Source organism: Mustela lutreola, chromosome 11 (genome assembly GCF_030435805.1).
Source record: "Mustela lutreola isolate mMusLut2 chromosome 11, mMusLut2.pri, whole genome shotgun sequence".
NCBI classification, from domain to species: domain Eukaryota; kingdom Metazoa; phylum Chordata; class Mammalia; order Carnivora; family Mustelidae; genus Mustela; species Mustela lutreola.
In genome coordinates this window covers 94,114,735-94,142,273 of record NC_081300.1, presented here as the reverse complement: position 1 = coordinate 94,142,273, position 27,539 = coordinate 94,114,735, and the positions used below count along the sequence as shown (strand labels likewise).

General features: G+C 47.6%; 1 protein-coding gene across 5 annotated transcripts in view; it reads left to right on the top strand.

Annotated features, from left to right (window-relative positions):
* The window catches only part of CUX2 (cut like homeobox 2), a 325,354-nt gene that overhangs the window by 49,455 nt on the left and 248,360 nt on the right, over window positions 1-27,539 (top strand). For 2 of the 5 annotated variants that reach the window (XM_059139079.1, XM_059139078.1), the window contains exon 1: window positions 17,319-17,551. The exons of 1 other annotated variant lie outside the window; for it this stretch is intronic. In XM_059139079.1, coding sequence (XP_058995062.1) covers window positions 17,489-17,551 — 63 coding nt within the window. In that variant the 5' untranslated portion in view covers window positions 17,319-17,488. Of the gene's footprint in view, window positions 1-17,311; window positions 17,552-18,073; window positions 18,263-27,539 lie in introns of those variants that run through there. 2 more of the 5 variants (XM_059139084.1, XM_059139083.1) reach the window with 2 other exon arrangements.

The window sequence follows — 27,539 nt, the reverse complement described above, 5'->3', positions numbered from 1 at the left end:
TGAATGGCCCAGCCGCAGTTCTCGGCCCGACATTTATGCAGGCTGTGCCATTCTGTCCTTACATTCTCTCCAGCAAAGCCCACGTAGGTACAACATACACTCATCATTCCATCCCTGGGTTTGCATAAAAACCCACGTCCACGAAGTAGCAACTGCAATGTTTTTCAATCACACAGCAAAGATATTTAAAAATATCACCCATATGTGTTTTAAATACAGGCAAATAGCTGGCAAGGCAGTCGGCTTCACACCCGCGTGCCATTCTGAGTTATAATCTTCTCGTTTCCAACTCTCAAAATCACACGTTGAAGGCCAGACAAGCTCAGAACACTGCTAAGGCTGTGCGTCTACCCAGAATCTTCCCAAACCACACAGCCTTGCTTTCTTTCCTGGTAGAGGAACATCTATGATCCCGGGAAGGAATTTAAGTGCTCTTAGACTTGAGCTGAATCATTTGCCCCCCCACTGAGAATACAGAAATGGCACCAGGAAGATTTTTAGTGAAGTTTGAGGAAGTTTCCAGCCTCCTTAATGAAAGCCATTTTCTTACCAGTCCAGCCCACACCAGCTTTCTGAACACCCCCTGTCTGCCTGCCTGCCTGCCTGTCTATCATGCTATTTGGTATTAAAGTCTTTAAAATTCGATCTTGTTGGGGCGCCTGGGTGGCTCAGTGGGTTGAGCCACTGCCTTCAGCTCAGGTCATGATCTCGGGGTCCTGGGATCGAGTCCCGCATCGGGCTCTCTGCTCAGCAGGGAGCCTGCTTCCTCCTCTCTCTCTCTCTGCCTGCCTCTGCCTACTTGTGATCTCTCTCTGTCAAAAAAATAAATAAAATCTTTAAAAAAAAAAATCGATCTTGTTTATATTACAATCTTCTAACTTAAGACTCCCCACATTTTCTCATCTTCCAGATTTATACTTTCTTTTAATAACCAAAATAATACTCTTCCACTATAAATAACAGATAACTGCAACTCTGTTTAAAATTATAATAGGCATTCTTTATCTCATACAAGAAGTACAGAAATAGCTAGGTCCAATTTTGGTGTAATCGGTGGCTACATGATATCAATTTTCTACCCTGCCATCCTCTGTGTGGCCTCTACCCTCAGCCTGCTTTCCATCACGGCCCCAATATGGCTACCCCTGCGCCAGACATCACATCTAGGGACAGAAATGTCCACAAGAACCTTTCCTAGAAGCACTTCAGCAGCTCTTACCTCATATCTCTTGACTATAACTTCGTTACATATCCACTCTGAGGCCAGACGCCAGCAAGGGAAATGAGTGGAGCAACACCAGGCAGAGAAGGAGGAGGAAGAGGAGAAGGAATGGAGGAATTTGGGCCACGGGGAAGGAGAAATCAGAGAGGTCTTGGAGAGCTTGTGTAATTTTCTCTTTATAATCTCTCCTGAGACGGGTGCACATTTTGCTGATTGCCTCTCTTCTCTTCCTAAATGCTCCCTCCTGGCCCCTGGCTGCTCCCTGATCCTTCTGCCACCTCCCTGCATGGGCTTGACTAAGGCAATTTCAAATTTCACTAGTCTTGTCGACTCCCTGCCCACTTTATATGAAGCTGGTCCGTGCTTATAGCCCTTATGTATAATCAATAAGCCCCCAAACTCTGGAATATGGAAAGTTTTTATTTTCAAGTTTGTGGCAAGCATTTGGCGACAAAAATCTGCCCAGGATTGGTACAATGTGTAGAGTTAAAAAACAGCAACAACCCACTTACTGTGGACAATCATACATTTTGCTGCAGAAATATTGATGTACTGGGCCACATAGGGCTTCCCAGACCTTACATATAATATACAGTATATGGTATTCTGAAAACCTGAGGGAATTTGAATTCCAAAATACATCTGGTCCCGCAGGGTTTGGATAAAGCTGGTTATGAAGTTTGACGATGAGTATCATCATTCCCATTTTACAGATGAAGAACTGAGATGCAGCTAAGTTCAGCATCTTGCCCAAGTTTACATAGTGAGTATGGCCTAGATTTAAACTTGGGATGTCTAATGTCAAAGCCAAGACCATCACCCAATACAACGCTTTAATCTTTCACATCCACATGCACCATTTTTCCTGGACCTATGTGCCTTATATTATTATTTACTTAATATTTTTCTCTAACCTGGCTCACTTTTTGCTTAAATAAATGTCTTTGTAAAAGGAAACTTCCTATCACCATTCTAAATGGAAATCTGGCATCTCCTACCATAAATAGAAAATAGCTACATGTAAATAAATACATTGAGAGTAAAGTAATGAATTAAAGCCTTGGCTGCCAGAAGAGCTGAACCAGAGACATGTTCTCTGTTTATTTATTTATTTATTTTTTTTAAAGATTTTATTTATTTATTTGACAGAGAGAAATCACAAGTAGATGGAGAGGCAGGCAGAGAGAGAGAGGGAAGCAGGCTCCCTGCTGAGCAGAGAGCCCGATGCGGGACTCGATCCCAGGACCCTGAGATCATGACCTGAGCTGAAGGCAGAGGCTTAACCCACTGAGCCACCCAGGCGTCCCCATGTTCTCTGTTTAAAAGGGAGATTCTTTTTCCAGAGACAGAGGTATTATAGACATTCTAGCCCCTCAATGAACTGTGGGCTTCGGAGTGATCAGAAAGGCTGAGAGACACTTGAAAGATAGCCATCTTCCTCCCCGTGGGATTTGAGGTTATAGAATGTCCTGTGCATGCTCTAGAAATATCTGAAGGTCATAGACCACACTTTGGGAAATACAGAGCTCTGCACACTTGAGCAGCTGCCAGCTCGCAGCCACCGCATGGTGTCTGTGCATTTGCTGTCCGCCTACTGCCCTTGGACGACAGACCCTATCGTCCACGATCCAACCTTGACTGATCAGCCCCTTCCCTTTCATTTTTGGCCATGACCCTGTAAGGATGTGGATCCAGAGCTTCTAGAGGCCTTGATGTCAGACTCATGGACAGAGTAGAAAGAGCAAGATCAAGCTGACATCTAGACAAAAGCAGACGGGAGGCAGCTCAGCTGAAAAAGCCGTGACGCATTGACATGAGCTGATCATTAAGCTGCACCAAACTTGAGGGCGCTGCTGAGAAGCTTTCAGGTGAGGTCAGTTTGATGGGTCAGCCCGGCTGAATGAGGGTGCCCATTACTCACACCACTAGTCTGGGTGTTGCTGTAAGGGTATGTCCTAGATGTGATTGAAGTTTATAATCAGTTGACTTTAAGGGAGATTTTTCTCTGGCGATTCAATTAGTTGAAGCGGTCCTAGGAGCAGAACTGAAACTTCCCTGAAGAAAAGAAACTTCCTCCTATGGACAGCAGCTTCACCATAGACTTCCAGTCTGTTCTTCGTCATGGAAATCCCAAGGATTTCAGACTTGGCTAGTGAGCCCCACAACTGCATAAATCAGTTCCTTGCAATAAATCTCTTACTATGTGTATCTCCTACTGGTTCAGTGTCTGGAGAGCCGTGCCTGATACAGTAGCAAAGGAGAACTTACATGGAAGACTATGCATGTTTAGACCATTTTAATAAATAAATGTAACTGTTTTATATTTCATTCATTCTTTACCACACTAGCAGGGTTTAATAGTTAAGCCTTTCCTGCCCTCAAGGAAAAACAACTAATTTCAGTGGATTTGAACATCCTAGTCTGTTGTGGAAGAAGAAGGGAGAGGGGGGAGACTGTAGAGGGTTATCAAAGGCCTTAGTCTAGAGCGTGCTGTGGGCAGGGACTGAACCTTTTTTCAGCACAGGTACTACCTCTTGCGTGTGGACTGACTACAAAACGGAGCGCTCACCAAGACAGTAGCCACTTCTTTCTTGCCCTCCTCAATGCTCATATTTTTGGGAACCCCAAGGCACCTTGCCTTAAGAAAACTGACATTTGGAAATTGAAACCTACCCAAATAATCAAACCGTCATCTTCAACAGTTACTGTGTACTCACTGCGCACCAGGTATATTCACTACATGATTTCAAGACCCTCACAGTGGCCCTGCAAAGAAACCCAAGTTCAGAAAAATGAAATGTTCCCAGGGCCACATGCTAAGTGGCACACAACAGGTTTAGCCCTGGTTTTTGTCATGAAGTCAAACAATGCATCCTTAAACAATATACAGTATAGGGTCACCTGCTTTTAAATTTTACATAAATAATATTGTACTGTTTGTAATCTGTAACCTGTTTTCTTTGCTAAGCACACTATTTGTGAGAATTGTCCATGTTGAATAGTGTGGTTCTGAATCATTATTCCCTCCGTTTATAGATTTCCATTGTGTGAATACAGTACGATTTATTCTATCCAGCCTACTATTGATGGGCATTTGGGTTGTTACTTTTTTTCCCCTTTGTTTTTGTTTATTTGTTTTGTTCTTTTGCTATTATGGGCAATCTTTTGTAAACAATCTTATGGAAAGATACAAATCATTTATATCCTGCTGGATACACTTGGACAAGAATTCCTGGTGAATTTATCCTTAGAAATCGATTGCTGGGGCAATCGGCATGCGTGGTTTCTACTTCGCTAGATTCTGCCTGCCTGATTCTTTTCTAAGTAGTTGTACCAGTTACACCCCCACCAGCAGTACATGAGGGTTCCAGTTGCTCTACATTTTTTTTTAAGATTTTATTTATTTGACAGACAGAGATCACAAGCAGGCAGGGAGGCAGGCAGAGGGAGAGGGGGAAGCAGGTTCCCCGCTGAGCAGAGAGCCCGATGTGGGGCTTGATCCCAGGACCCTGGGATCATGACCTGAGTCGAAGGCAGAGGCTTTAACTCACTGAGCCACCCAGGTGCCCCAAACATTTTTGATATAACTTAGTATTATCTGGCTTTAAAATTTTGGTCAATCTGATGAGTGCAAAATGGTATCACATTTTGGTATTAATCTGAGCTTTTCCTAACAACTAGGGAGGCTGAGCTTTTTGGGTATTTGTTGGCAATTTGAGTGTCCTCTTCTGTGAAATACATGTCTGGGGCTGTCACATGGAGCTCTAGAAAGAAATCTCTTTACACGAGGTCGTCTTGGGATATGTAAGTCTTTGTTTCTTTTGAAGCACCAACTTGCCAAAAACAGTTGACATTTAAAACCTTAACAAAGAAGAGAAATAGGGTGAGGGCTAAGGGGAAGTTGAGGCAAAAGAAGTGGGATTCTTCTCTGTTTCTCTCAGTGATGCCCCTTAAGAGTCAGCATTGAATGATGGACCTCATTCTAGCTATTTTTACAGGATTCACACGTTTCGGTTGGGATCTTCATGCTCCCACTCTGGAGTCAGGAAGGAAGCAGCACTCCCCTTTCTCCACATGTGAAAAATGAGGTTTGGGAGGATCTAGGTGGGTTGCCCAAGGCCACATGACATGGGGACTGAGTGGCTCAGGTATAAAACCTGCTAGGATCCCAGAACCTAGAACCAGGGGTGGAGACCACCAAGAACACTGAAGAGAGCACCAGGGAACCTCACTTGCGGGCCAAGGTGGATCCTGTCAGGGCAGTTGGATGGCCTAATAGTGGGGCTCATCAGATTTCAGGGAGCTCAGAGTCTTAGGTCAGGCTGAGAGCACAAAGCCACATGGCATCCAGGTTGGGTGAAACCACAGAACTGGCTCAGGAAGGGGTGCAGGGTCTGGCCTGTCAGTGGGACAGCACTAGGACCACTTGCTGCAGTGATAAGTAGGCCCCAGTGGTCCAGCATGAGAGGTGTGTTTCGAAGTCATGGGATAATCCTTAGCAGGTTTTCCTGAGTGAGGGTTTCTGTCTTCCATGTGTCATCCAGGAAATCAGGGTCCTCCCTACCCTTGACTCTTGCATCCTCCTGGGCCAGCCCAGGCATATTCTTTCCATGGTAAAAGGCAACCATGCAAGAGGACAGGTATAAACATACAACATATCTTGAGATGGAGGCTCAAACTGGCACAGCAACGCTTCACCTCGTTCTGTTAGCTGAAGCAGGTCATGTGGCCGGACTCAAGCTCCTGAGAGGCAAAGCTCCTGGATGTAAGCCACACAGCCAGGGAGCCAGAGGTTCGGGGTTCAGACAAAAAAGCCTGGAGTCAAGGCTTCTGCTGAACGCCATGCCACATCCGAAAGTGTCTCCCTTGAGCTGGCATCATCAGGCAGCCAGTGCCCAGCAACTGACTTTTAAATAAAATGTGGAGCACCCAGTTTCCTGTACCTAATCTCTCTTCTACATTCGTCTCTTGTCTGAGCCACCATCTGTCCCTCCACTCTGTGGTGATGCTTCAGCAATGGGACGAAGCCTCGCCAGCCAGGTTCCTTCCACCTTCATGCCTCTTAGCAACCTCCAGCAGATGCAAGTTTTCTGACACAGGCTCCCATGATTAGCACAGTCTCTTTAGTTAGCTTTATTTCCATTGCATTTATCGCCTCCCCAAGATTATCGTAATTCCATAGCCCTCCAGGATACACATCTCGAACACGGACATTTTCCTCCCTTGGGATTGGGAGGAAGAGTGGGACTCTGGGGGACTTGCTGGGGAGCACCTGCCCTCGAAAAGCAGACTTCAGCCTCTGGGGAAGTTTCCCTCTCTTAGGAGAGGCTGGGAGGTCAGAGCTGATAGGACAGCTCTGTAGGATTAGGGAACAGGAGAAATCCAGAGGACTCTGCTTGGATCTTAATCCGCTCTCTGACTCTGTGGCCCTGGGCAAGTTTTGTGCCTCACTGTCCTCATCTGTAAAATGAGAAGAATAATAATGCCTACTTAATGGAGTTGTTGTGACATTAAATCATTTAATTCCTAGAAAAGGCTTAGTACAGCACCTGGCACATGGTGATTAAATTATAGTTAGTTCTAAACATACAGATATTATATGGAGCTCCTGAGGGTCATCTATCACCCAGGCCTCCAGATATCACTTGTTTCCCCCAAACCTCACTGCGGACAGTGGCAGTCTGCATTTATGGAATGCTTACTGATGTCAGGCTCTTTGCATGCATTATCTGGTTAATTCTCACCACAACATTAAGAGGTACCACTGTGCATATGGGGAAACAGGTTGGACAAGGGTAGTGACTTGCTCAAGGTCACATCTCAAAAGTGGCAGAATCAGGATTTGATTAAGAATTTGAACCAAGGGGCGCCTGGGTGGCTCAGTGGGTTGAGCCTCTGCCTTCAGCTCAGGTCATGGTCTCACTGTCCTGGGATGGAGTCCCGTGTCAGGCTCTCTGCTCAGTGGGGAGCCTGCTTCCTCTTCTCGCTCTGCCTTCCTCTCTGCCTACTTGTGATCTCTCTCTGTCAAATAAATAAAAATTAAAAATCTTAAAAAAAAAAAAAAAAAAAAGAATTTGGACCGGTGTCCTTCCGATTCCAGCCCTGTTGAACTATTCCTGTCTTTGGTCTGAGAGAAATGGAGAGAGTAATGGATTTTGCGTCCATGACGTTGTTTCCTTCTTTCAACCACTTGTTGGGGACTTTCCCCCACCTCACAGTTAATGAAGCCCACTCAAGGGATGGAGTGACTTGCCCAAGGGCCCACACCCAAGAAAGTTTAAGCCCTGGTCTCCATTTAAACACAGGTCCGGGGCATCTGGGTGGCTCAGTTGGTTAACCATCTGCCTTCGTTGATCCTGGGGTGCTGGGATAAAGACGCACATGGGGCTCCCAGCTCAGTGGGGAGTCTGCTTCTCCCTCTCCTTCTTTCCCTGCTTCTGTGCTTGTGTGCATGCTCACTCTCTCTCTCTTCCTGTCTCAGGTAAATAAATAAAATCTTAAAAAACAAAAAAACAAAAAACAAAAAAAACAAGGGACTCCTGGATGATTTAGTCGGGTAAGCGGCTGCTTTTGGCTCAGGTCATGATCCCAGGCTCCTGGGATCGATCCTCGTTTTAGGTTCTCTGCTCGGTGGGGTGTCTGCTTGTCCCTTTCCCTCTGCTCCTTCCCCCACTTGTTCTCTCTAGCTCACTCTCTCTCAAATAAAGAAATAAAATCTTTAAAAAAAAAACAACAAAAAAAAAACAGGTCTGACTTCAGACTCATTCTAGGCTGTCCAATGCTGAGATACACGGCAGTTGATTTTGTGTCCATGATGTCATTTAGTTCTTCCAAATGCCTGTTTGAGGACCCTCATTTTATAATTGAGCATACTGAGGCATGGGAGAGAAACTAGCACATGGCAGAGCAGTGATTTAAGCTCCTTCTCCTGGACCCAGTATTCTTTTCCCTGACTTTGGCCAGGGAAATTGTTGCCCAGGGAAGGGAATAGGAGGAGAGAAGGCAACTCTAAAGGAATAGGGGTGCTCCGAAGTCTAGCTTTGGGTTCAATCTCTTCCTGCTAGCCAGCCTGGGTACTCACCAGAGCCTCAGTGGTCCCAGGGCACTTGGCTTGGAGGTGGGGTTGGCGTATACACCAAGTGTCCACCAGGTGGGGCTTTTGCCAAAGGCCGGGCTCCAGGAGGCCCCAGCAGAGGCGTTGCTGCCCCACCCTGGAAGGTAGCACTGGGCGCACACAAGCGCATGTATCACCGCTGTATGCTCATTCATAGGCACACACAGGCTGTGTAAGTCTGTGTGTGAGCACACAGGTGTGTCCCAGAGAATATGTTTCTGGCTTGTGTTCAAATGTGCACGAATGAATGTGTGGTGTGCATGCAGGTGTGTGCGCGCATGCGTATGTAAAGGTGTATGCATGAGAGCGTGCATAGGGGTGTATACAAACTATGTCTGTGAGAGCAGGTGTGTATATGTGTGTGCACAAAAGGGGGGATGGTACATGGGTGGCAGGTTAGACCCTGGCCTGAGGTACTGAGGATCATTTAAAAGTCTCTTTCGTATGCTGTTTTCACAGGCAGGGTCTGGGACAGGGCCCCCAATGCCTGGCACATTTGCCAAAGATCCTGATGGACCCCAAGGGTTTGGAGCAGAAGGGCTCATGCAGGATGGTTAGATTTGCTTCCTGCGTCATGGAGCATTTGAAGTGGAGGGGAGGCTTTGCTCCCCCAGGCACTGAGGGGTTCACAGAGGTTTCTGGGGTTGAAGGGATGGAGACCCAACCTCAAAGGAGAGCTTCCAGAATCTTCATCCTGGGCCCCCTGAGCTCTGGAGAGAGGCTGGAGACTGTGAGTTTAAGGGAAGGCTCTGAATTTCAACCCAGGCTGAGCCCCTCGCCAGCTGGGAATTGAATTAAAAAATTCAAAGTGAGTTCAAAGCCCCACAGAGATTTACAGGCAGCTGAGAAAGGGAAGGGGGTGGTATTCAGGGTTGAGAACCTCAACCTTGACATCAAACAGAACAGGATTTGACCCCCAGCTCAGTTGCTTACAGGCTGGATGACCTTGGGCAAGTCACTTACCATCTCTGAACCTTTGTTTCCTCAGCTATTAAGGGGAGGAAATGACAATACTTACCTCCAAGTGCTGTTACAAAGAGGAAATTAGATAATGGGCAGAGCGAGCCCAGCTTGGGGAAAGCAGGCCATAAATGGCAGCATTATTATTTTCCTGTCCTTTGGGGACGAGTGGAACATCTTTTGTTTTGGGGAACCTAAGAGCTGAGAAATCAGAAGGTTTAAGGAGGCTGAGAGAGTGGTAATTTAGGGACTGGCTCCTGGGGTGACAGAAACAACCCCTATTAGCTACGCTTTGTCTGAATGGCATCTTCCAGAAGTACCTACATTGCTCTCCCTCCTGCCCTGAGCAGGGCCAGCAGAAAAAGCTAAAGCTAGGGTCAGGGCTTCTGTAGCAGGACTGTGCATAGTTTCTCACTGCGCTTCTAAACCATGCTCAGCCACTGTCCTGTTGAGTGAACTTGGACAAGATATTCTGTCTTCCTGACGCTCAGTGTTCTCACTGGCAGAATGGATACAGCCATGATAGATGTGAGATTTGGGGAGAACGTTAGAAAGGTCCCTGGTGCATAGTAGGCATCAATATGACCGTGATGATGACAGTGCAGCAGTAACACAGGGACAAAATGAAAATTGTAACGATTCACATCTCTCTATCTTTCTTTCTTTTTTTTTTTTTTTTTTTTTGGTTTGGCTTCCTATTTTGCTGACTAAATGAAATGTGAGAACCTCAGATGTGAAGAAGGAGCAATGAGAGAGGGAAGGGGCAGACATGGAGGACAAGGGAGGAGGCACCAGGGAAGACTGAGCAAGTAAGAGTGAGTGATGAGTGGGAGAAGATGGGCGAGACATTTGAGGGGAGAGGAATTACAAATAGAGACTAGAGTGGCTGTTTTAATGAAGGGAACTTCAGGGAAGAAGCAAAAAGGATTGTTAAGATGTTAAGTGCTTCATACCTTGCCCCTTAAGAAAAGCTGCAATAACAGTCTACACTCTTCATCAGGTTTTAGGGGTACAATTTGTGGAGTTTTATTTAAGTGGGTGGGTGGGAGTGCTGGTGGGGGTGCTCAGTTCTTCTCAGGGCACAGGAAAGACCCATGGCTGTCCTTGGGAGCTCACAGTCTTGGGAGCCGATGGAGGAATCAGTGCCCTAGTGGGCATGAAGCCAAATGGGGACACTCGTGCCAGAGATGTGGGACCTAGGAGAGATGGAGAGCCAAATGGGTTCCCTCAGTTCCGCGGTGGTTGTTTGGGAGGTCTTAGGTCACTGTCTGGTTTGCACACTCCACTGCTAAAATGGGATGCAGAATTGGAAGGCAGGTTCCTGCCCAGGGACCAGCTTCTCAGGGGCTCAGCAAAGCTGTGTGCATGAAGAGGAGCCTGTGCCAGTGAAGAGCAGAGTCCTAGAAACTCTAATTAGCTAATGTTTCTAAATCTCCTGGAAGCTGCCAAGTGCCAAGTGGTGTTTCATTCCGGGGATGCTCAAAGAAAATCAGTCTTGGTTCTGCTATAGCTACAGCTCTGAAAGGGACCCTGGGCTATTACATGAGCAGAGCTGTTAGGATGCTTGAACAAACAACCAGACATGGCAGAGTCAAGTCATTTTAATAAGGATATAGTTTTCAGTTAAAATGTTTTGTGCTGTTGGTAAAAAAGGAACATTTTTTTGGTTTGTTTCCTTAAATCTATAGCATGCAGACACCTCCACCTGGGGCTTGATTTTTGTGTAGGGTGTGAGGTAGGGATCTGATTCTATTTTCTTTTTCCCATATGGGTAGTCAGTTGGCTCAGCACCATATTGAAAATGAAGTTGTCTTTTCACCACTAGTTTATAAGGCAAGCTCTGCGATGTAAGTCCATTCTGTACTTGTATGAATCTATCCTAGGCTTTTATTTTTTATTTTTTAAAAAAATATTTTATTTATTTATTTGACAGAGAAAGATCACAAGTAGGCAGAGAGGCAGGCAGAGAGAGAGGAAGAAGCAGGCTCCCCGCTGAGCAGAGAGCCCAACATTGGGCTCGATCCCAGGACCCTGGGATCATGACCCAAGCCGAAGGCAGAGGCTTTAACCCACTGAGCCACCCAGGCGCCCCTATCCTAGGCTTTTAATTTTGTTCCCTGAGTCTATTTGTCCTTCTGCCTCACTGTTTTTATTATTATAGCTTTATAATTAGTCTTAATATCTGATAGGAAAAGTTCCTATACTTTATTATTCTTTAAATGCCCTGACCTTGGCCCTTGCATCTCCATAAGAATTTCAAGATGGGCTTGGCCTGTTCTGTGAAACACTTTATTGGGATTTTTATTGGAATGGTCTTAAGTTTATTGATTAATTTGGACAGAAATGACATCTTCACCATATTAAATCTTTCAGCCCATGAACAGTCCATGTTCATGGACTGCCTCTCTATTTAGTCCATTCTTCTTTCATGGACATCTCAGATGGATATGGCATTCTGTGGTATGTTTACCTGTCAGGGTCTCAGGAGAAAACAGATTCCCTCCCACCCCAAAAGAATAAAGATTTCTGATGATAAAGTATTTGTGATTATAAGAAATTTTAGATAATAATGTGAAAATTATTAGTGGCCTCTAAACCCATTTTCTAGAACTAATTCTGTTAACTATATGATATCGAGTTTTCTTTAACTTTTTCCTAAGTACCACATTTTAAGCAGAGATGGGATTATTTCTTAATATCCTATAGCCTAGATATGTTTATTTTGTCTTATATCCTAGATATCACTTCAACACATATAAATAACATTAACATTTTTTAATAATTGAATAGTGTTGTGTGGTAGGTCAGGGTCCCAGAAGGTACACTCAGCCAGGATTTGTAAATGAGACCATTTACAGAATTGTGGGCAGGAGAATGTTGAAGCACCCAGATGCTTACAAGAGGAGGAAGACATTTCCACCTCAGATCTCAAAGGGTGTGGGGAGGGAGAGAGCCTAGTGAGAGCAGAAAGACAACTTGACCAGGACTGTGTCTGTAAGAGAACCCCATCACTGTCAGAACTGCAGTGAGGTAGGGAAGGGGCTGGGAAATAAATACCCTAACCTTTCCCTCTTCCCACCTTCTTACTACCAAACAGGTCCCCCATTGGCCAAATCCATCTGGATGCCAGAGAACAAGGGAGCCTGGGAGATAGAGTCCACAGAGGCTGGCTTCCTGGGGCCCCGGGCAGGGGTAGAGTGAATGGGGAAGGAGGGACAAAAGGAGCATAATCAGCACATTACAAATACACTTGTTTAACTAGTCTCCAACAGGAGTCAGGCAAAGGGAGACTGACCCTCTTGTGTTGTCCTCTCCAGTCTGATTGGTCAATGAGAGTTGGACTTGGGTAACACTGCAGCTCTGCTTTCTGGCCATCCGCTTTTTCACCCATTTTTCCTCCCCATAAGAGACAGGGCAAGCTCAAGCGCCCCAGGCCTGATGTGAGTGAACTAGGTGTCAGGCCTGGCTCTGCTCTTTCACAATCATTTGACCATTTCTCTCTCAGGACCTTATTCTTTTCACCTGCAGTTTGGGAATGCAGATTGCTATCCCATGCATCGTGAGACCACAAACAACGATAGCTACTAGATATGGCACATTTACATAGTGCTTCACAGAAATTAACTCTTTTAATCCTCAACATTTTTGTACGATTATTAGCACCATTGTACACCTGGCAAAATGAGGCACAAAGAGGTAAAGTCACTTGCTCGAGGCCACAGAGCTTGTAAGTGGCAGAGCTGGAATTCATATCCAGACAGTCTGACTCGAGTCTTGCTTCTAACAATATATTATGCTAAAGATTTACTTATAAGCATCCAAAAACCAGTAGGTGCTTAGTAATAGTAGAGGTTGACAGCATTGTGTTTGCACATAAGGAGTTGGTGGTTTGGTCTTCAGAGTTGGTCACTCCAACCTCTGGATCTGGGACCTAACCATGGGCCCACGTCCAGGAGTCCACACCCCTGCAGGTGTCAGCCAGGCAGTACCATATCCCCTACTCCACTCGGAGGGCTGTCTAATGCTTCCAGATAAATTTGGGGTCTCTAGCTGTCTTTCTCCCTGCCTGGCAGCTGCGGTGGGCAGTACAGAGCTACCGAAGGACATTTTCTTTTGTTTCAGCTTTGATGCTGGGGATTTCGCATATCATTATGTTCATGGCTAAGGACCTGCCATTATCTTCCCTGGGATTCTTACACAGTTTATGAATTTCCTAAAGGATTCAGCTCTCTGTCTGCTTCTGCTTTCAGGGTAGTCTATTCCAAGCCACACTCTTCTTCCTCTGGGGCAGGGAGAGGGTGTCATCTTTTCCATTGTAATTTTTAAAATACTTACCTTGATAAGTTGGTCTTTGAGAATCAGGAATCAACAAGGAACCTGCTTAAGTATTTTTATATCTGCACATGTGTGTTTGTGTTTGGGCAGGGAGTGTGCATGAAGAACATGAAAAACAGATTTTCGCAAAAATATTTAATATTTTAGTACTTTAGTTTTTAAATCTGAGGCTGATTACTAAAAGAGTGTTTCCTGGTTTACCGTCTTTCATTAAGGACCACCCATAATAATATCATTTCCCCAGCTAACTCTGTTTGGGGGTAAACACTTAACTGCTTAATTCATTATTGCTGAGCTTGAGACGGTAACAGATGCCTTTGGAATATAAGCCCTCACATCTAATAAGGCACTGGCTCACAATGCGCTTGGAATATGGTGGGGAGAGATGGCTGAAATTTATTTTGTGAATAAAGCAATAAGCCACTAAGCAAAGCTAATATGTTTCGGCCCAGGCAGAAAGACACGATCATTCAGTATTTATGTAGCAACCCGTTCCTCAGTGGGACTGCAAGTTTCTACCATTAAAATTGTCAGAATTCTTCAGAGACCCACTGCATTAAGTCATTTAAAAATATCACAGACTTAAAACAATCTGAATTATTGGATTTTCTTGCTGCTCTTCAGTAAGCATGTTTGCTGTGGCAATTTCCTGCTCGGTCAAAGGTGCAGCCTATGTCAGTCAGGAAAGTAGAAAAGTTCCATGCAGAATTTTTATTCTGAAGCCCAATAGTCCTAACAACTGAAAAAAAGTCAGACATAAATTTATTTTTTTCTTTTAACTTTTTCTTTTGACATAATATTAAATTCCCAGAAATGCTGCAAGGAAAGTACAAATTGCTGTGTACACATCATCTAGAGTCCTCAGGTGTACCATTTTGCAACATTTGCTGTATCATTCTAGTAGATAGATATAAACAAATACATGCATATTATTTTTGCCTGAACTATTTGAGAGTTAGTTGCAGACATGATGAGGTCTGTTCCTTTACCCCTAAATATCTCACTCTGTTCTCTAAAAAACAAGCCTCTTTTGTTATATAGCCACAATACAATAATCAAAACCAGGAAATTAACATTGATACAATGCCATTATGCAATCTATTGACTTTATCCTAAATTTCTCATTGGCTCTAATTAATGCACTATACAGTAAAAGAAAATCCGGGGTCATATGTTTTAATTGGTTGTCAAGTCTCTTTTGCTTCTTTAATCTGGAATAGTTCCTTCATCTTTCTATGTGTTTCATGTGACATCAACATTTTTAAAGAAAACAGGCTATTTTGTAGAATTCCCCCTTCACTTGGGTTTGTCTAATATTTCTTCACAATTAGATTCAGGTTATGTACTTTTGGCAGGAATATCACAGAAATGATGCTGTGTCCTTCTCAGTACATCATATCAGGAGGTACACAATGTCAATTTATTCCATGACTGCAAAGTCAGACATAAATTTAAAATTATCTTTCATCAAAACCTTGGTTTGTTAAAAATTGCTTTGAAGGGTTTCACACTCACTCCAGATTTTCTATTACAGGTCTTTAAAAAACAGACTCAAAGACAAGGAAACTGCAAGCTTTACAGATGCTCAGGAGAAAATGTAGCCATTTAAAAAAAATTGCAATGTGATAGTTATGAAATTTCTCTAAATTCATTTTGCAGAATGAGAGCTGTAATTTAAACGTGAAGTTATCGAGAGCTGAGATAAACCACACATCACGTGCAATTTAATCTGGCAAGGAAACAGGCCACTCGGAATTGCTAACTAGGCCTAATTCATTACATCTTGGTGAATGCTGTACTTTTGGTCTTACGAGTCTTTCAAATTGTACATTAATATATTTACCCAGGCCTCATGGAAAATGTATGGGGATGGTAACAGAAATACTGTATCCTTGTTTAAATCACATTACATTTTTTAAACAGCTCAAGTGATTGCTCAGAAAGATCACACCTTCTTCTGAAGCATTTATGAAACAATTATTTACATTACATTAAAAACTTTAATTGCCTCGAAGCACGTGCTCCAAGACACAAATATTGGAAAATCATCAAAAATATCCATCACGATTCTCTCTCCTTTACAACTCTTCTAAACTTTATCTTTTTTACAACCTTCTGTATTGATCTATTGTCCCAGACCAAGAGTGATGTCAGAAGTCCAAGCTGGGTCATAAAAAGAGAATATAATTTCCATTTGCTGTCTATAAAAGCAAATCTTTTGACCAGAGAAAGAGGGAGGAAGCGTTCTTTTGGGGGGAGTAGGGAGGAGGGTGGGGTGGGATTTGGCAGGGGACTTGCCAGAGAGGGAGCGTGACCCCAGGGTCAAGAGTGGGGGTGGGATAAGTGGGTTAGTGATGGAGGGATTTAGGGGGTCTGAGATCCTCTTGGGGGTGGGATGTTGGGAGGGGACTGGGAACCTCTGGCTTGCACAGAGGCAAAAAGAGGGAAAAATGTAAAGGAAGAAATTTATCCCTCATCCCTATTGTCCAAGGTCAGAAATTGCAGAAGAGGTAACTTCCCTCGAGCTGGGCTAAAGACTTTCTCCCAAAAGACAGTCGTAATAAAGGAGCCTCATACTGCAAAGGACCTGAGGTCCCCAGCTAGAAGGCCCCTCGGATAATAATGATGATAACAATAGCAGAAATTTCTGTAGTTGTTGAGAATCCTAAAGACCCCATAGCAGGGCTACGGCCCCCTCAACAGATCATAACAATAAAAGCTAACCCATTCTACGCAAATTATAAAAGCCAACTCACTGAGGGGGTTAAAGTGCTCCAGAGATTTGGCTAAGGATCCCTTCCAATAATCATCGAAACAGTAAAAGGGCCTCCCATTCTAAAGTTATGAGGAGCCTTTTATCTCTAGACCCCCAAATAATAACAGTTATAAGAACTCCTATTGCGAAGGATCTGAAGCCCGCCCCCATCCCCTCGCCCTGCAAGGAACCCTGATCTCTGACTAAGGCGCCGCTCCCCAATAATAAGCAAAACAATATAATGGCTTGGAAACTGCGCGCGGCAGTGGTGCTATTTCCCACGACTCAGTGGCGCCCCCGGGCGGCTTCCACCGGCCCGCTGGCAGGCTCCCACACGCCCGCCGGCCCGGGAGTCTACGCGGCCCTACCTGCGAGCTGCAACCCTCCGATCCGAAGCTTAGCTGGCGGAGGAGCGGTAGCAGCCCGAGGCACGTGTTGTGTGTCCTCTGATTGCAAAAGAAAAAAAAAAAATCATCGCAAACTATTAACTTTTTTTAAAGTATGCAATGCAGGGGGTGGGGGGGTAGACAGGTGCGAAGTGGGGGGTGTTGGCGTTCCGCTTGCCGGCCTCCCGCAGCCCCCCCTCCCAAACTTCCCTTTGCATTGATCAGCACGTTACGTCAGTATTGATAAGTTTGCAAAAAGCCAAAGTCAAGTGCAATCGCGCGGCACACCGACCCCGGACTTGGGGGGGAGATGCAGCGAGCGCTCCGCGGGCCCGGGAGCCGGCTGCAGGCAGGGCAGCGGCGGCGCCGTCGCCTCTCGAAGAGGCTGCCTCCCCCCCACCCTCCCCTCCCGCCCCATCCTCGGCCGCCTCCCCCGGGCGGGCGCCGAGCTCCCCGCCCGGCGCGCTCCGCCCGCGCCCTCCGGGGGTCGGGGGGGCGCACGACTCCCGGGCCCGGCGGCGGCGGCGGCGCGGCGGCGCCGAGGGGCAGCGGGTGGAAGGAGGCCGGGGGACGCCCAAGGGGCCCCGGGCGGCGGCGCTCAGGGCCCGGGCGGCCGGCGGCGGCCCCGGGGCTGGGGGGAGTCCAGCCCGGATATTGAGTGCAGCCATTGAGAAAAGCCAAACTCTTGTGTGTGTGCGTCTCGAATAGCCCCCAAGATGGCCGCCAATGTGGGATCGATGTTTCAATATTGGAAGCGATTTGATCTACGGCGACTCCAGGTTAGTGCGGGCAGCGCCGGCCGCGCGGCCGTGGGGAGCCCTAGGGCGCGCCCTGGGCGCATTGGGGAGGTCCCCGGGAGGGTGGGCGGGCGCCCCGGGGCGGCGGGCGGCGGCTGCTGGGGCTCGCTGGGGCTCGGCTGCCCGCTGCCCATCGATAGGTATTAGGAATTGATCTCGCCGCTGCTCTTTGTTCGGTTCAATCATCGATTAGCCGCCGCGACCATGGAGAAGCGCTAGTGAGCCCTCGGCCCGGGGAGCAAGCCGGCGGGAGAACGGCCGAGCGAGGCACGGGGAAAGCAGAGGCTGCGGTCCCGGGCAGGGGGCTGCCGGCGGGACCCCCGGCAGCCCCCCTTGCGCTGCACTTTGCGCGCCTCCCAACTTCGCGGCGCCCGGGGAGGCCGCGGAGCGCGCCGCGTGCCTGTCCGCGGCCGGCTGGGGCTTAGGCGAGGGAGGGAGGGAGCTGGTGGGTAGGGAGGTGGAGGAGGAGGAGGAGAAGGAGAAGGGAGGAGGAGGAGGCTGCTGGGGTTGGCGTGGAGGCGGCTCCGCGCCCCGCCGGCCGCCGGCACCTCGGCCGCCGCCGCCTGCCTGGCTGCGCAGCCCAGACGCGCCGCCACCCAAGGGCCGTCGCTGCTGCCGCCCCAGCCGCAGCTGCCACCATCACCGGACTGGCCGCCTGCGCCGGCAGACCTCTCCTCGGGCCGGGTTCTCGGGGTTGGTCTTTGCTTCTTGCCTTTACCCCCATTCCACCCTCTTTTTAAGTGCAAATGGGGCGGGCGGTGGAGATGGGCCCGGGGCGCGCGCAAGTTTGCGCTGCCGCCTCCGGGGCCGTGGAGAGCCTGGAGCTGCGCAGAGCAGGTGACTCCCGGCTCTCGGGCCCATGGGAACTTTTAAATGGGAGATTCCCCTGCAGTCTTCTTCCTCCTGCTTTCCCTCCCGCCACTCCCCTCTTTTCTTCTTTCTCTCTTCTCTTTCCCTCTCTTTCCCCAGGGCTACTCCCTCCCAAACACCAGCGCTTTATTCTCCACTCCACCTTTCTCTGGAAGTCTGTATGTCTCTCCTAGATTTGGGGGTGTTCTGTGCTAATCCCCTAGGAGGTGGGACTGGGGGTGGAATCTCAGAGAACACCCGCGGAAGGTACTGCTCTAGGCTCTGTACTTTCTGGGGTGCCCCAGGACGCTCCTGCCAAGTCCTCCCAAACCCTGGAGTCTTGCAAAGTCTCGGCATGCAGTGGGAACAAGGGGCGGGGAAGTGTTGCTGAGAACCAGGCGATTAGAACATCCTGCCTTGGCCTTGACATTCGCAGAAGAAGTGAGAGCATCAGTCTGGAGATAAAAAGGGACACACTTATTTCTTTTTTGAAAATCCGCCTGCAGATCTTCTTAAGTTTCTTCTGATAAGTGGTTCCTATACCCTCCTCCTCCTAGCCACTTCCCAGCCCCCTCCTTTCTAACCCCCCACTCGTCCCCTCCCCCAGCCATTGAGCTGAGAGAAAATCGGGGCACTCAGGCATGCAGTTAATAACTGCAAGTGCCTTGCAATTCCAGGTCCTCTCTCGAGTTGGGGCTACAGTTTGGTGACCAGCTGAGGCGGGCCAGGCTGTGAGCTGTGCTTGCCCGTTTAAATGATGCTAAAGTGGCCTTTCTGGAAGAGTGGGGGGTGTGTGTGGGAGGGAGGGAGGGGGGAGAGAGAGAGAAATAGAGAAAGAGGGAGAGAGGGAGTTGGGCAGCCACATTGGGCTTGGCACGAAGGCCAATGGTAATCGTATTCCCTGCTAATGTTTGTAAATGAGACCGGGGCACGGCTGGGGGACAGCGTCTTTATTTATGATTGATGTTCTGTAACATAAGGAATGACAAGAACGTGGCAGACAAGAGGAGAGGAACCAGAAGGGCTGGCGAAAGCCCTTTGCAGGGTCCTATTGTTATTCTGGGCTGGAGAAAATTTCCGCGTCGAGATTTACAGCGCTGGTATTTGCTCCCGGTTGGCCAGAATGTCAGTTAACACAATTTTCATTAGATAACTCGTTTTCAATCCAGGGAGCTCCGGCTGCAGCCGGGAGGGGTGGCTAGAGCTGGGGCTGGGTGCTGAGGGGTGGGTGCGGCTCCCAGGGGGCCGATTTCTGAGCTGGGGGGAGGGGGTTTGAACCTCACTCGCTTCCTTCTCCAGCTCCTGGGTCTTTTGTGGAGCTGTTGAGGTCACCCAAATCTTGATTCCATTTGGACTCCGTTTGGACTCCCACTGATCTAGGAACCCTTTGTTAGGGTTTTAGAAGATGCTGAGGTAGGAAAGCAAATTTGAACTGGAAATTATGAAGGTGGAGGGGTGGAGAGTCTTGTTCAGGTGAAGGGGAAATGGGACCAACACCCCCACCCCCACAGGAGGACGGTGGTGGTGTTTATTAAGAAAATGGCTGGTGTGTCTGGCACAAAAGGAGCAGGCTCTCAGGGAAGGGGGTAAGCTCATTTACATGGATATTAAGTGTGGGGGGGTGTCCCTGAGGGAGTCTGAAAGGCTGCACACTTCTAGAGAGCAGAGAAATAAACGTGGCAGCCTTAGCTGCATGCAAACATTGAGACCTTCACATCTGCCACGGTCCCCACCCTCGGCCTGAAGTGTTCAGTGGCTCCCCTGCCCGACAGGCCTGCGGCTTCAACCTGCATTCTCACTGATGGCATTTTTGTTGGAAACAGATTATGAGCCTAAGCACTTTTGCCCGGGATCATCTCTTGTGCATAATGCTAATGACTCCTACGCCACACTTTTATTTTCATTTTTTTCCCTTCCCACTTTCCTCTTATAGGGGAGATAACCAGAAAGGAAAACTTCTGCTGGCTTGTTCTGAGATCCCGGTAGGAGAGGCGGGCCCCCACCCCAGGCCCTGTGCAGGCCGACAGCTTTGAGCCCACTCGTCACGCGGCCCAGCTGCCTGTGAGTGTGAGGAGGTGTGTGGCTTCAATTCTTGGTTGTTCAGGTTCAGTGGTTTCTCGAAGCCTGGTTGCCGAGTGTTAAAGTGGCCGAGGCAGCAAAGGCGGCCTGTGTCCCCAGGCCAGACCATGCTGCTGACTCCACCCCAATCCTGGCAAGAAAGGTGACCTTGTACCAGCCCAGCATACAGCCCTCCGGAAGTATATATTTTTTCAAATATGGAAGCAGTCCAGTTATTCCTTCCAGCGCCGTCTCTGAACACAGCAGGGCCGTTTTCCTAGGATGGAAGTCAGTCAGCGAGTCTTAATGACTTACGGCTGATGGTAAAGATGCTCTGACATGTGGTACCCTATTCCAGGACCCCCGAAACTGCTTCCCCCTCTCTTTTCTCCTTTTTTTCCCTCTGCTGCTAGCAGTCCCAGAGACAAGAAATAAAATTCCATCCCAAAGATAATGCTAGGCATATTTCATTTGGTTATAAGATTGCTTTATGGTGAACATTACTAATGCAGTATTTTTTTATGGCTTTTCTGTGTATAATCATTATAACCGGATTCATACCTTTATGATTTTCTTTTTCTGCTTTACTTTGCCACTTTTTTTTTATGATGATCCAGGTCCAGTCTCCTGTGCTATCTTTTTGTTTTGTTTTGTTTTGTTTTTTCCTTTAAGAGAGCTAATCAAGCTGATGAGAGTTGACAGTGTCCAGGCGAAATGAGGGCTCCCACTCCCAATTCACATCTGTGTTTCTTAGGAGGAAAGAGTTTGGCTGGAAGGACCAGATAGGACAAGTTTTGGAGGAAGAGGCAAATTCTGCTTAGGGTTTGGGTGTTCAGGGAGGAAGAGCAACAGGGAAAGCAAGAGAGGCTAGGCTTTTAAAAGGAGTTTAGAGGAACGTTTGGGAAGGTGCACATGGGAGATGGTGCTTGATGGAATGTTTTTGCCTGCTCAAAGTTTAGAAAGAGCGTGGATGTGATTAAAATATTATAACCTTATGATATTCTGAAGTGCATAAATTTTACATATCAGCCACAGAGAGTTTAGACATCCATTAGAGCCTCTGACAGCTTGACTTATCTAAATGTGCTATCATTTAACAATGTGTCAAAATTCCTCTTTCTATAGATGACAGCAGTAAATAAGCTATCAGCCCTGTTGGCGGAATCCTAACTTTGGAAACTTCGCAGTAATAGAATTGCTGCCGGGGTGGGGAGCGTGAGCAGACTGGGCTTGCCATAGCCGGGGGCCATGAGATAGGTTGGCATTAGGCAAGGGCTGTGGGTGGGTCCGAGGGAGGAGGAGGAGGGGAGGTGGGGGGCACAGGGGGTGAGGGGAGATTTCTAATAGCAGCTCTGTGAATAAGACCAAACAATCGGATGGCCCCCTGGACCCTTACAAATCCAACCAGTGGGGGAGCCCATTCTCTCTTCCTCTCCCATTCGTTGGAACCCATACCCTGTGGGCCTTTTTTTGCAGAAGGAGCTAGAAACAGGTGTTAGAGAATTTATTTAAAGAACCCAGCAGTCTTTTCTGGGCATCCCAAAATTCTGATTTCTCATCTCGACAGAAATTGCTTCCCCAAGATGGGCTCTGTCTTTGCTAGAAGAAAAACAAGCACTGTCTCATCTCTGACCACCTTTGCTATTGGAGATCTTGAAGTTTCTTTTGTAAATACCTGGGTTCACTGTAGAAAATTGCGAAACCACAGACAAGCCTAAAGAAGTAAATAAGCTTCTCGGTGGGTTATTTCAGATGAACATGGTGCTATTTAGCTTTTCTAGTTGTGGTGGTGGTGGTTTCTCCTTCCTTCCTTCCTTCCTCTTCTCCTCCCCCTTCTTCTCTCCTGTTAAAAAGAGGATTCTGTCTTTGGACTTGTGTCATAATAACCTTTCTTCTGGTGAATGGGATAGTAAGCATGAACACCTTGCCTGGTGCTGATTTTGGTCCTGGATATTATATTGGTGGACATGGCTGTCCAGAGACTGGTTTTCTCTACTGGTTCCTGAAAGGGCTCAATTTCTGGTGGCTTCCAGTTATCTAATTCACAGGCCAAGTCTGGCAGAGGTTGAGTGTGGGAAGGGGACTCAGGTGGTAGCTTGCCTTTGTTCCTGGTTTGGGAATTCAGGATACACTCTCCTGTTTGATTTTTCTCACTGGGGTGTGCTCTTTACTTATGACCGTGGTTTATATTGCAGGTGTCAGGGAAGGTGGAGGTAGTTGGCAGAGGGGAAATGCCCCAAGAGCTCTTGTCTGTGCAGCCTCTGGCACTCCTGGATGAATCATCCAATATCCCAAATGTCCTGTTTCTTAACCCATCACATAGGCCGGTTGTACCCATCTGGTCTGCCATATCAGGTTGTTGTAAAGGTGAAGGAAGCGGACACACTTTGTGTTGACGGTTAAACGCATTGTCTTCTAATGACCTTGGGGCCCACTGTGTGGTGATGCGTGGGAGGGTTTGACTTTCTAAGCAGTTTAGGAGACAAGAAATTATGTTCAGGATGGAGTTCTTGGTTTCTAAGCCTTGAAGAACCATTCACAGAAATGGCTTGTAGTGTTTTGTAGGACCAGGACAATATTCCCATTATACAACGATCATCCCAAGTCTTCTCCCCTGATTGCAAGTCTCCACATCACCTGCCCCCCTGTTATCTCTCTGGCTTCATCTCCAGCCTCTCTCCCCCTCCTCACTCTGCTCCAGTCACATTGGCCTTCTTTTTGTCCCTCATTGGCATTGAGTACTTTCCTACCTCAGGGCCTTTGGACTTACAATTCCCTCCACCCAAGTGAGGCTCTTTTCCCCCAGATCCTTCTCTGGCTGGCTTCTTCATTTCATTTAATCTCAGCCCAAATATTAAGACCACTCAGCCTAAAGAGAGCTAAAGAAGCTTCTACAACCTTTTGTATTCTTTAATATGCAAATGTGCTTCTGTGTCTCTAAGGAAAATGTTTCCCCAAGGGTTTTGACCTAGGAACCTTCTCCTGGTGTGGCATCTCTAGACACTCTAGGAAACCATCTAGATGGCCCTCAGAGGTAGCAAATGTTCTATGAAAAGACAGATAATGACATACTTGAGGCTTTGTGGGCCGTTTGGTTTCTGTAAGTTCTCCATTCTGCCACTGTAACATGAAAATAGTCGTACACAGTGAGAATGAACAGGCATGGCTGTCTTCCCATCAGACTTCACAAAAAACACGCAGAGGCCTAGATCTGCCCCGTGGGCCAGAGTTTGCTGATCCTGGTCCTCTGGTTTTATGGGATGGCTGTCATACAGGCTGTGGCATGGCTGAAGTTTTTCACTTGCCAGTTAAGAATATTAAGGTGGATCAAAGCTAATTACAGGAATTTGTTCTTTAGTCTTTACCTCAAGAGGAAAGTACAAGGAGCCAGGATGGTGAGGGGCCCCTGCCTGGCTTCTAATCCTGCCACTGTGTCATCTACTAGCTGTGTGACACTGGATGGGTCAGTTAACCTCTCTGAGCTTTGCTGTCCTTGTTTTTAAATGGGACTACTAATAGTCTCCACCTTCTAGGTTGTTGTTGAAGATTAAAGCACTTTGAACACGAAGGTGTTAAACACATACTGGGCACACAGTTACCTACCGTTCTGCAAGTGCCTAACGGCTTATTTTCGGTGGTTATTTTGCTTGTAAGACAGGGTGGAAAACCAAATAAACAGCAGTTCCTAGAACTTGCTGGACTTGCAAGCTCTTTCAGAGATTTCTGGGTAAGTTTTCTTTCTTTCTGCATTGGGGACTCACTAGATTAATACATTACTAATATTGTATGTAATGTCTTATATTTTGGGAGCTGTGATCACAGAGGTTGCAGACTAGGAGCTGTTTATGGTCCACAGATGTGTCTGTTTAAATTAGTGCAATATTTAAAAACACTGTCGTGTAAGTTGTCAGCATTTACAACCCAGGAGATGTTATCTATGAAATCCGGATGTCCAGGGTCCCTTACGAATGAAGAGCTCTGGCCACACTGGGCAGGGAGTGAAGACCTGGGGAGGGCATGCCAAGCAGAGGGAACAGCCAGTGCCAAGGGCCTGGGTTGAAGGTCTCCAATAGATCAGACCAGCTGTAGGGGTCATGAGGCAGGTCACGAGGAAGGTGAGATGTCAGGGCCACTGGCTGCCTTTTCCTAAGTGCCTAGTGTCAGAAGAGTCTGTACCTCCAGAAAAAATGAAAGGCCCTTGACCAGCTCCATGAAGATACAGGATTAGGAGAGCACAGAGCCTGCTGTCTCTGCTTCTTAGCAGCTCAGACACCCCCCAGAGGGGGCCTGTGGCGGCCCCTCCTTCCTTTCCAGTTCCTTTACTAACCCCCCCACCCCCGCCTCTGCCATCCTCCAGTTCAGCCAAATGAAACAGCAATTCCAGGATGTGCGTTTGTCATTAAAGAGAAAGAAAGAGAGAGAAAATCAATCCTTTGGCCTCTTTGGCCTGAGCTGGTCGTCTGCCCGAGACGCCCGGAGCCGAGCAGTGCTTAAGACTCTCCGAGCCGCCGTCGCTCAAACTGGATAGGGTGAATGGCTCCCCGGGAACCATTAGGGTCGATTGACTTGTTCAGCCACCTGTTTGGAGCGTGGGTGCTGCGGGCAGGGAGACCACAGGGGTCGCCAAGGTGGCTCGGTCGGGAGCAGATTTCCCCGGGCAGGGCAGCCACTCAGAGGCCACTCTGCTGAGAGCACATATTTGGGGTACCTGTTGTCTGTTATGAACGCCTGTGGGTCCAGGTATCTGAGGGAGTGTGGCTTGGGCTGCAGAATCCAGCCTGGTACCCTCCGCCTCCCAAAGACATAGTGAGTGCTCTGGAACCGGGTGGCCTGGGCTCAAGTCTCAGCTCTCCCACTTACCAGCTGTGTAACATTGGGCAAGTCACTTAACTTCTCTGAGCCTTGGTTCTCTCATATGTCAAATGGGGATAGTAGTAGCATCACTTCCGTAAGGATTGTTGTGAAGATTAAGTGGGTAGATACATGGCAAATGCTGTGATATCTGTGCCCAGCATATAGACGTTCCATATAATGTTAATCATTGCTGTCATCCTCTACCCTTTACTTTGTGGCATAATTAAGAATTAAAACTAATAATTATATAAATAACAATAATTAACAATAAATAGCATGAATATTATAACCAACAATTATATACTGGAGATGTCACGGAACAAAGAAGGCAAAGTGACAGCTCTCACTGTGGATGCATAGGACAGACGGGTATGTAGTCATGCACTAGGATTAAATTCTGAGGTCCTGAGATTCTTGCTGGGAGAAGTGACCCTTCAGCTGAGATCTCAAGGATGAGGTCAGGGAAAAGCATCTCAGTAGAGGGAATAACATGTGCTAAGACCATGAGGTAGGCGGAAGATGAGTGCGTGTGAGGAGCTGTGGGAAGGCCTCGAGGCCAGGCTGCATGCAAGTCCTGAGCAGGCCGGTGGACCCAGCCCCATCCTTACTCTTGTCATAGGTCAATTGGAGGGTGAGGATGGAGAATGAAATAAGATGTTGCTGAGCACACATGTGGCTCAGAGTGAATGCTCTGTCACTGGACACCATGTAAGCAAACACTGTAAAAGCTTTGGGTAATGCTTTTATTTTTTTAACTAGATATTCAGCCCAATTCATTGCTCTGTTGCAGAATGCCTCCTCCCAACCCCCATCTCTTGTTTCTATCTTGTGATTATTCACAGGGCAGCCAGGGTTCAAATCCCAGCTCTGGTCCTTCCTAGCTGTGTGTCCCGGAGCAAGTTACTTCCCCTGAGACTTGCTTCCCTCTAAGATGTATGTGGTAACGGTGACTTTCCAACAGCGCCGTGAGAGTGCACCGTGCAGATCCCTGACCATAGGAAACATGATCGGTTGGTGCCCCAGATGCTGTTCTTAGAGATCCAGCCCCAGCCAGGGAGTGAGCGCAGGTCTCACGCAGACCTGTTCCGGGGACACAAGGATTCCTCTGCTGGCTCAAGACTCCTCAGCAATCTAGGACACTTCCACCAACCAACCACCAACCGACCAACCTTCCTTCCTCCCTCCCTTCGTTCCTATCTTGCTTCTGGCTCTTCTTCCTTCCTTCCCTCTCTTCTTCCTTCTGGCTCCTTCCCACAGGCATAGGCATTGATCTGATAAATCTCTTTACCTGTTAGCCCTGGCTTTACATCTGCTTCCTGGAGGACCACAGTCTCCAGCAGGAAGGAAGTGAGATTCGGACGTCTACCTAAGGCACCCAGTGCACAAGAGGCGCGCACTCGAGGTACCTGCTGTGTCTTGGGAGCCGGGGGAGCTATCACTCTGAGCATTGCCTCTTCCTGGTTGCTTGTTCTGGCTTGGTCCACAGGCCCTGTGTGATTCGGTCCCCCTTTACCTGCTGTTGTCCTGCCATTGTCTGTCCCTCTCATCTCCTGCTACTCTCCCACTCTGTTCAAGCCCCTCTGACCTCTCTCTGTTCTGTGAACATGTCAAGCCCATTCCAGCCGCAGAGCCTTTGCACTTGTTCTTCCCTCTTCCCAGGTTTTCTGTAGTTCTAGCTCTTTTAAGCTGAGCCCTCAGCTTAAATATCACCTTTTCAGAGGGGTCCTCCCTAACGTCTCTTTCCAAAATAGCCTTCTCCCGTCTCCTTAACCCCACCTGCTTTATCTAATGTGATAATGTGTATTTATTTGTTCCTTTACTGTCTGCCTTCCTCCCTGGGGAGGGTAGGGACATAATAAGTTCTCAGTCAGTGTTTGAATGATCGAGTGGATGAATGCCACAGGAAGGGTGATGTGGGGCAGCTGCCTTGACTCTACCTTGGGGAGTGGCCCTGGGGGCACCAGCCCCTCCTAGAACCCCAGCTGCTTCACCCATCACTGGCTCTTGAAAGTCGCCCACTCCTCGCCTGGGAATTGAGCATAGGCCTCAGGCCGGCAGTGAATGAGGGTTTATCTTTAGCTCCGTCAGTCTCGCTTTAGAAACTGGTGACCCCAATTCCAGCCTGGGAGGCGGCTCCCATCCTAATTAATAAATCCATTAATTAATTGCCAGCAGGCTGTGGACCATTAGCAGTGGTTTGGTGGCCTCA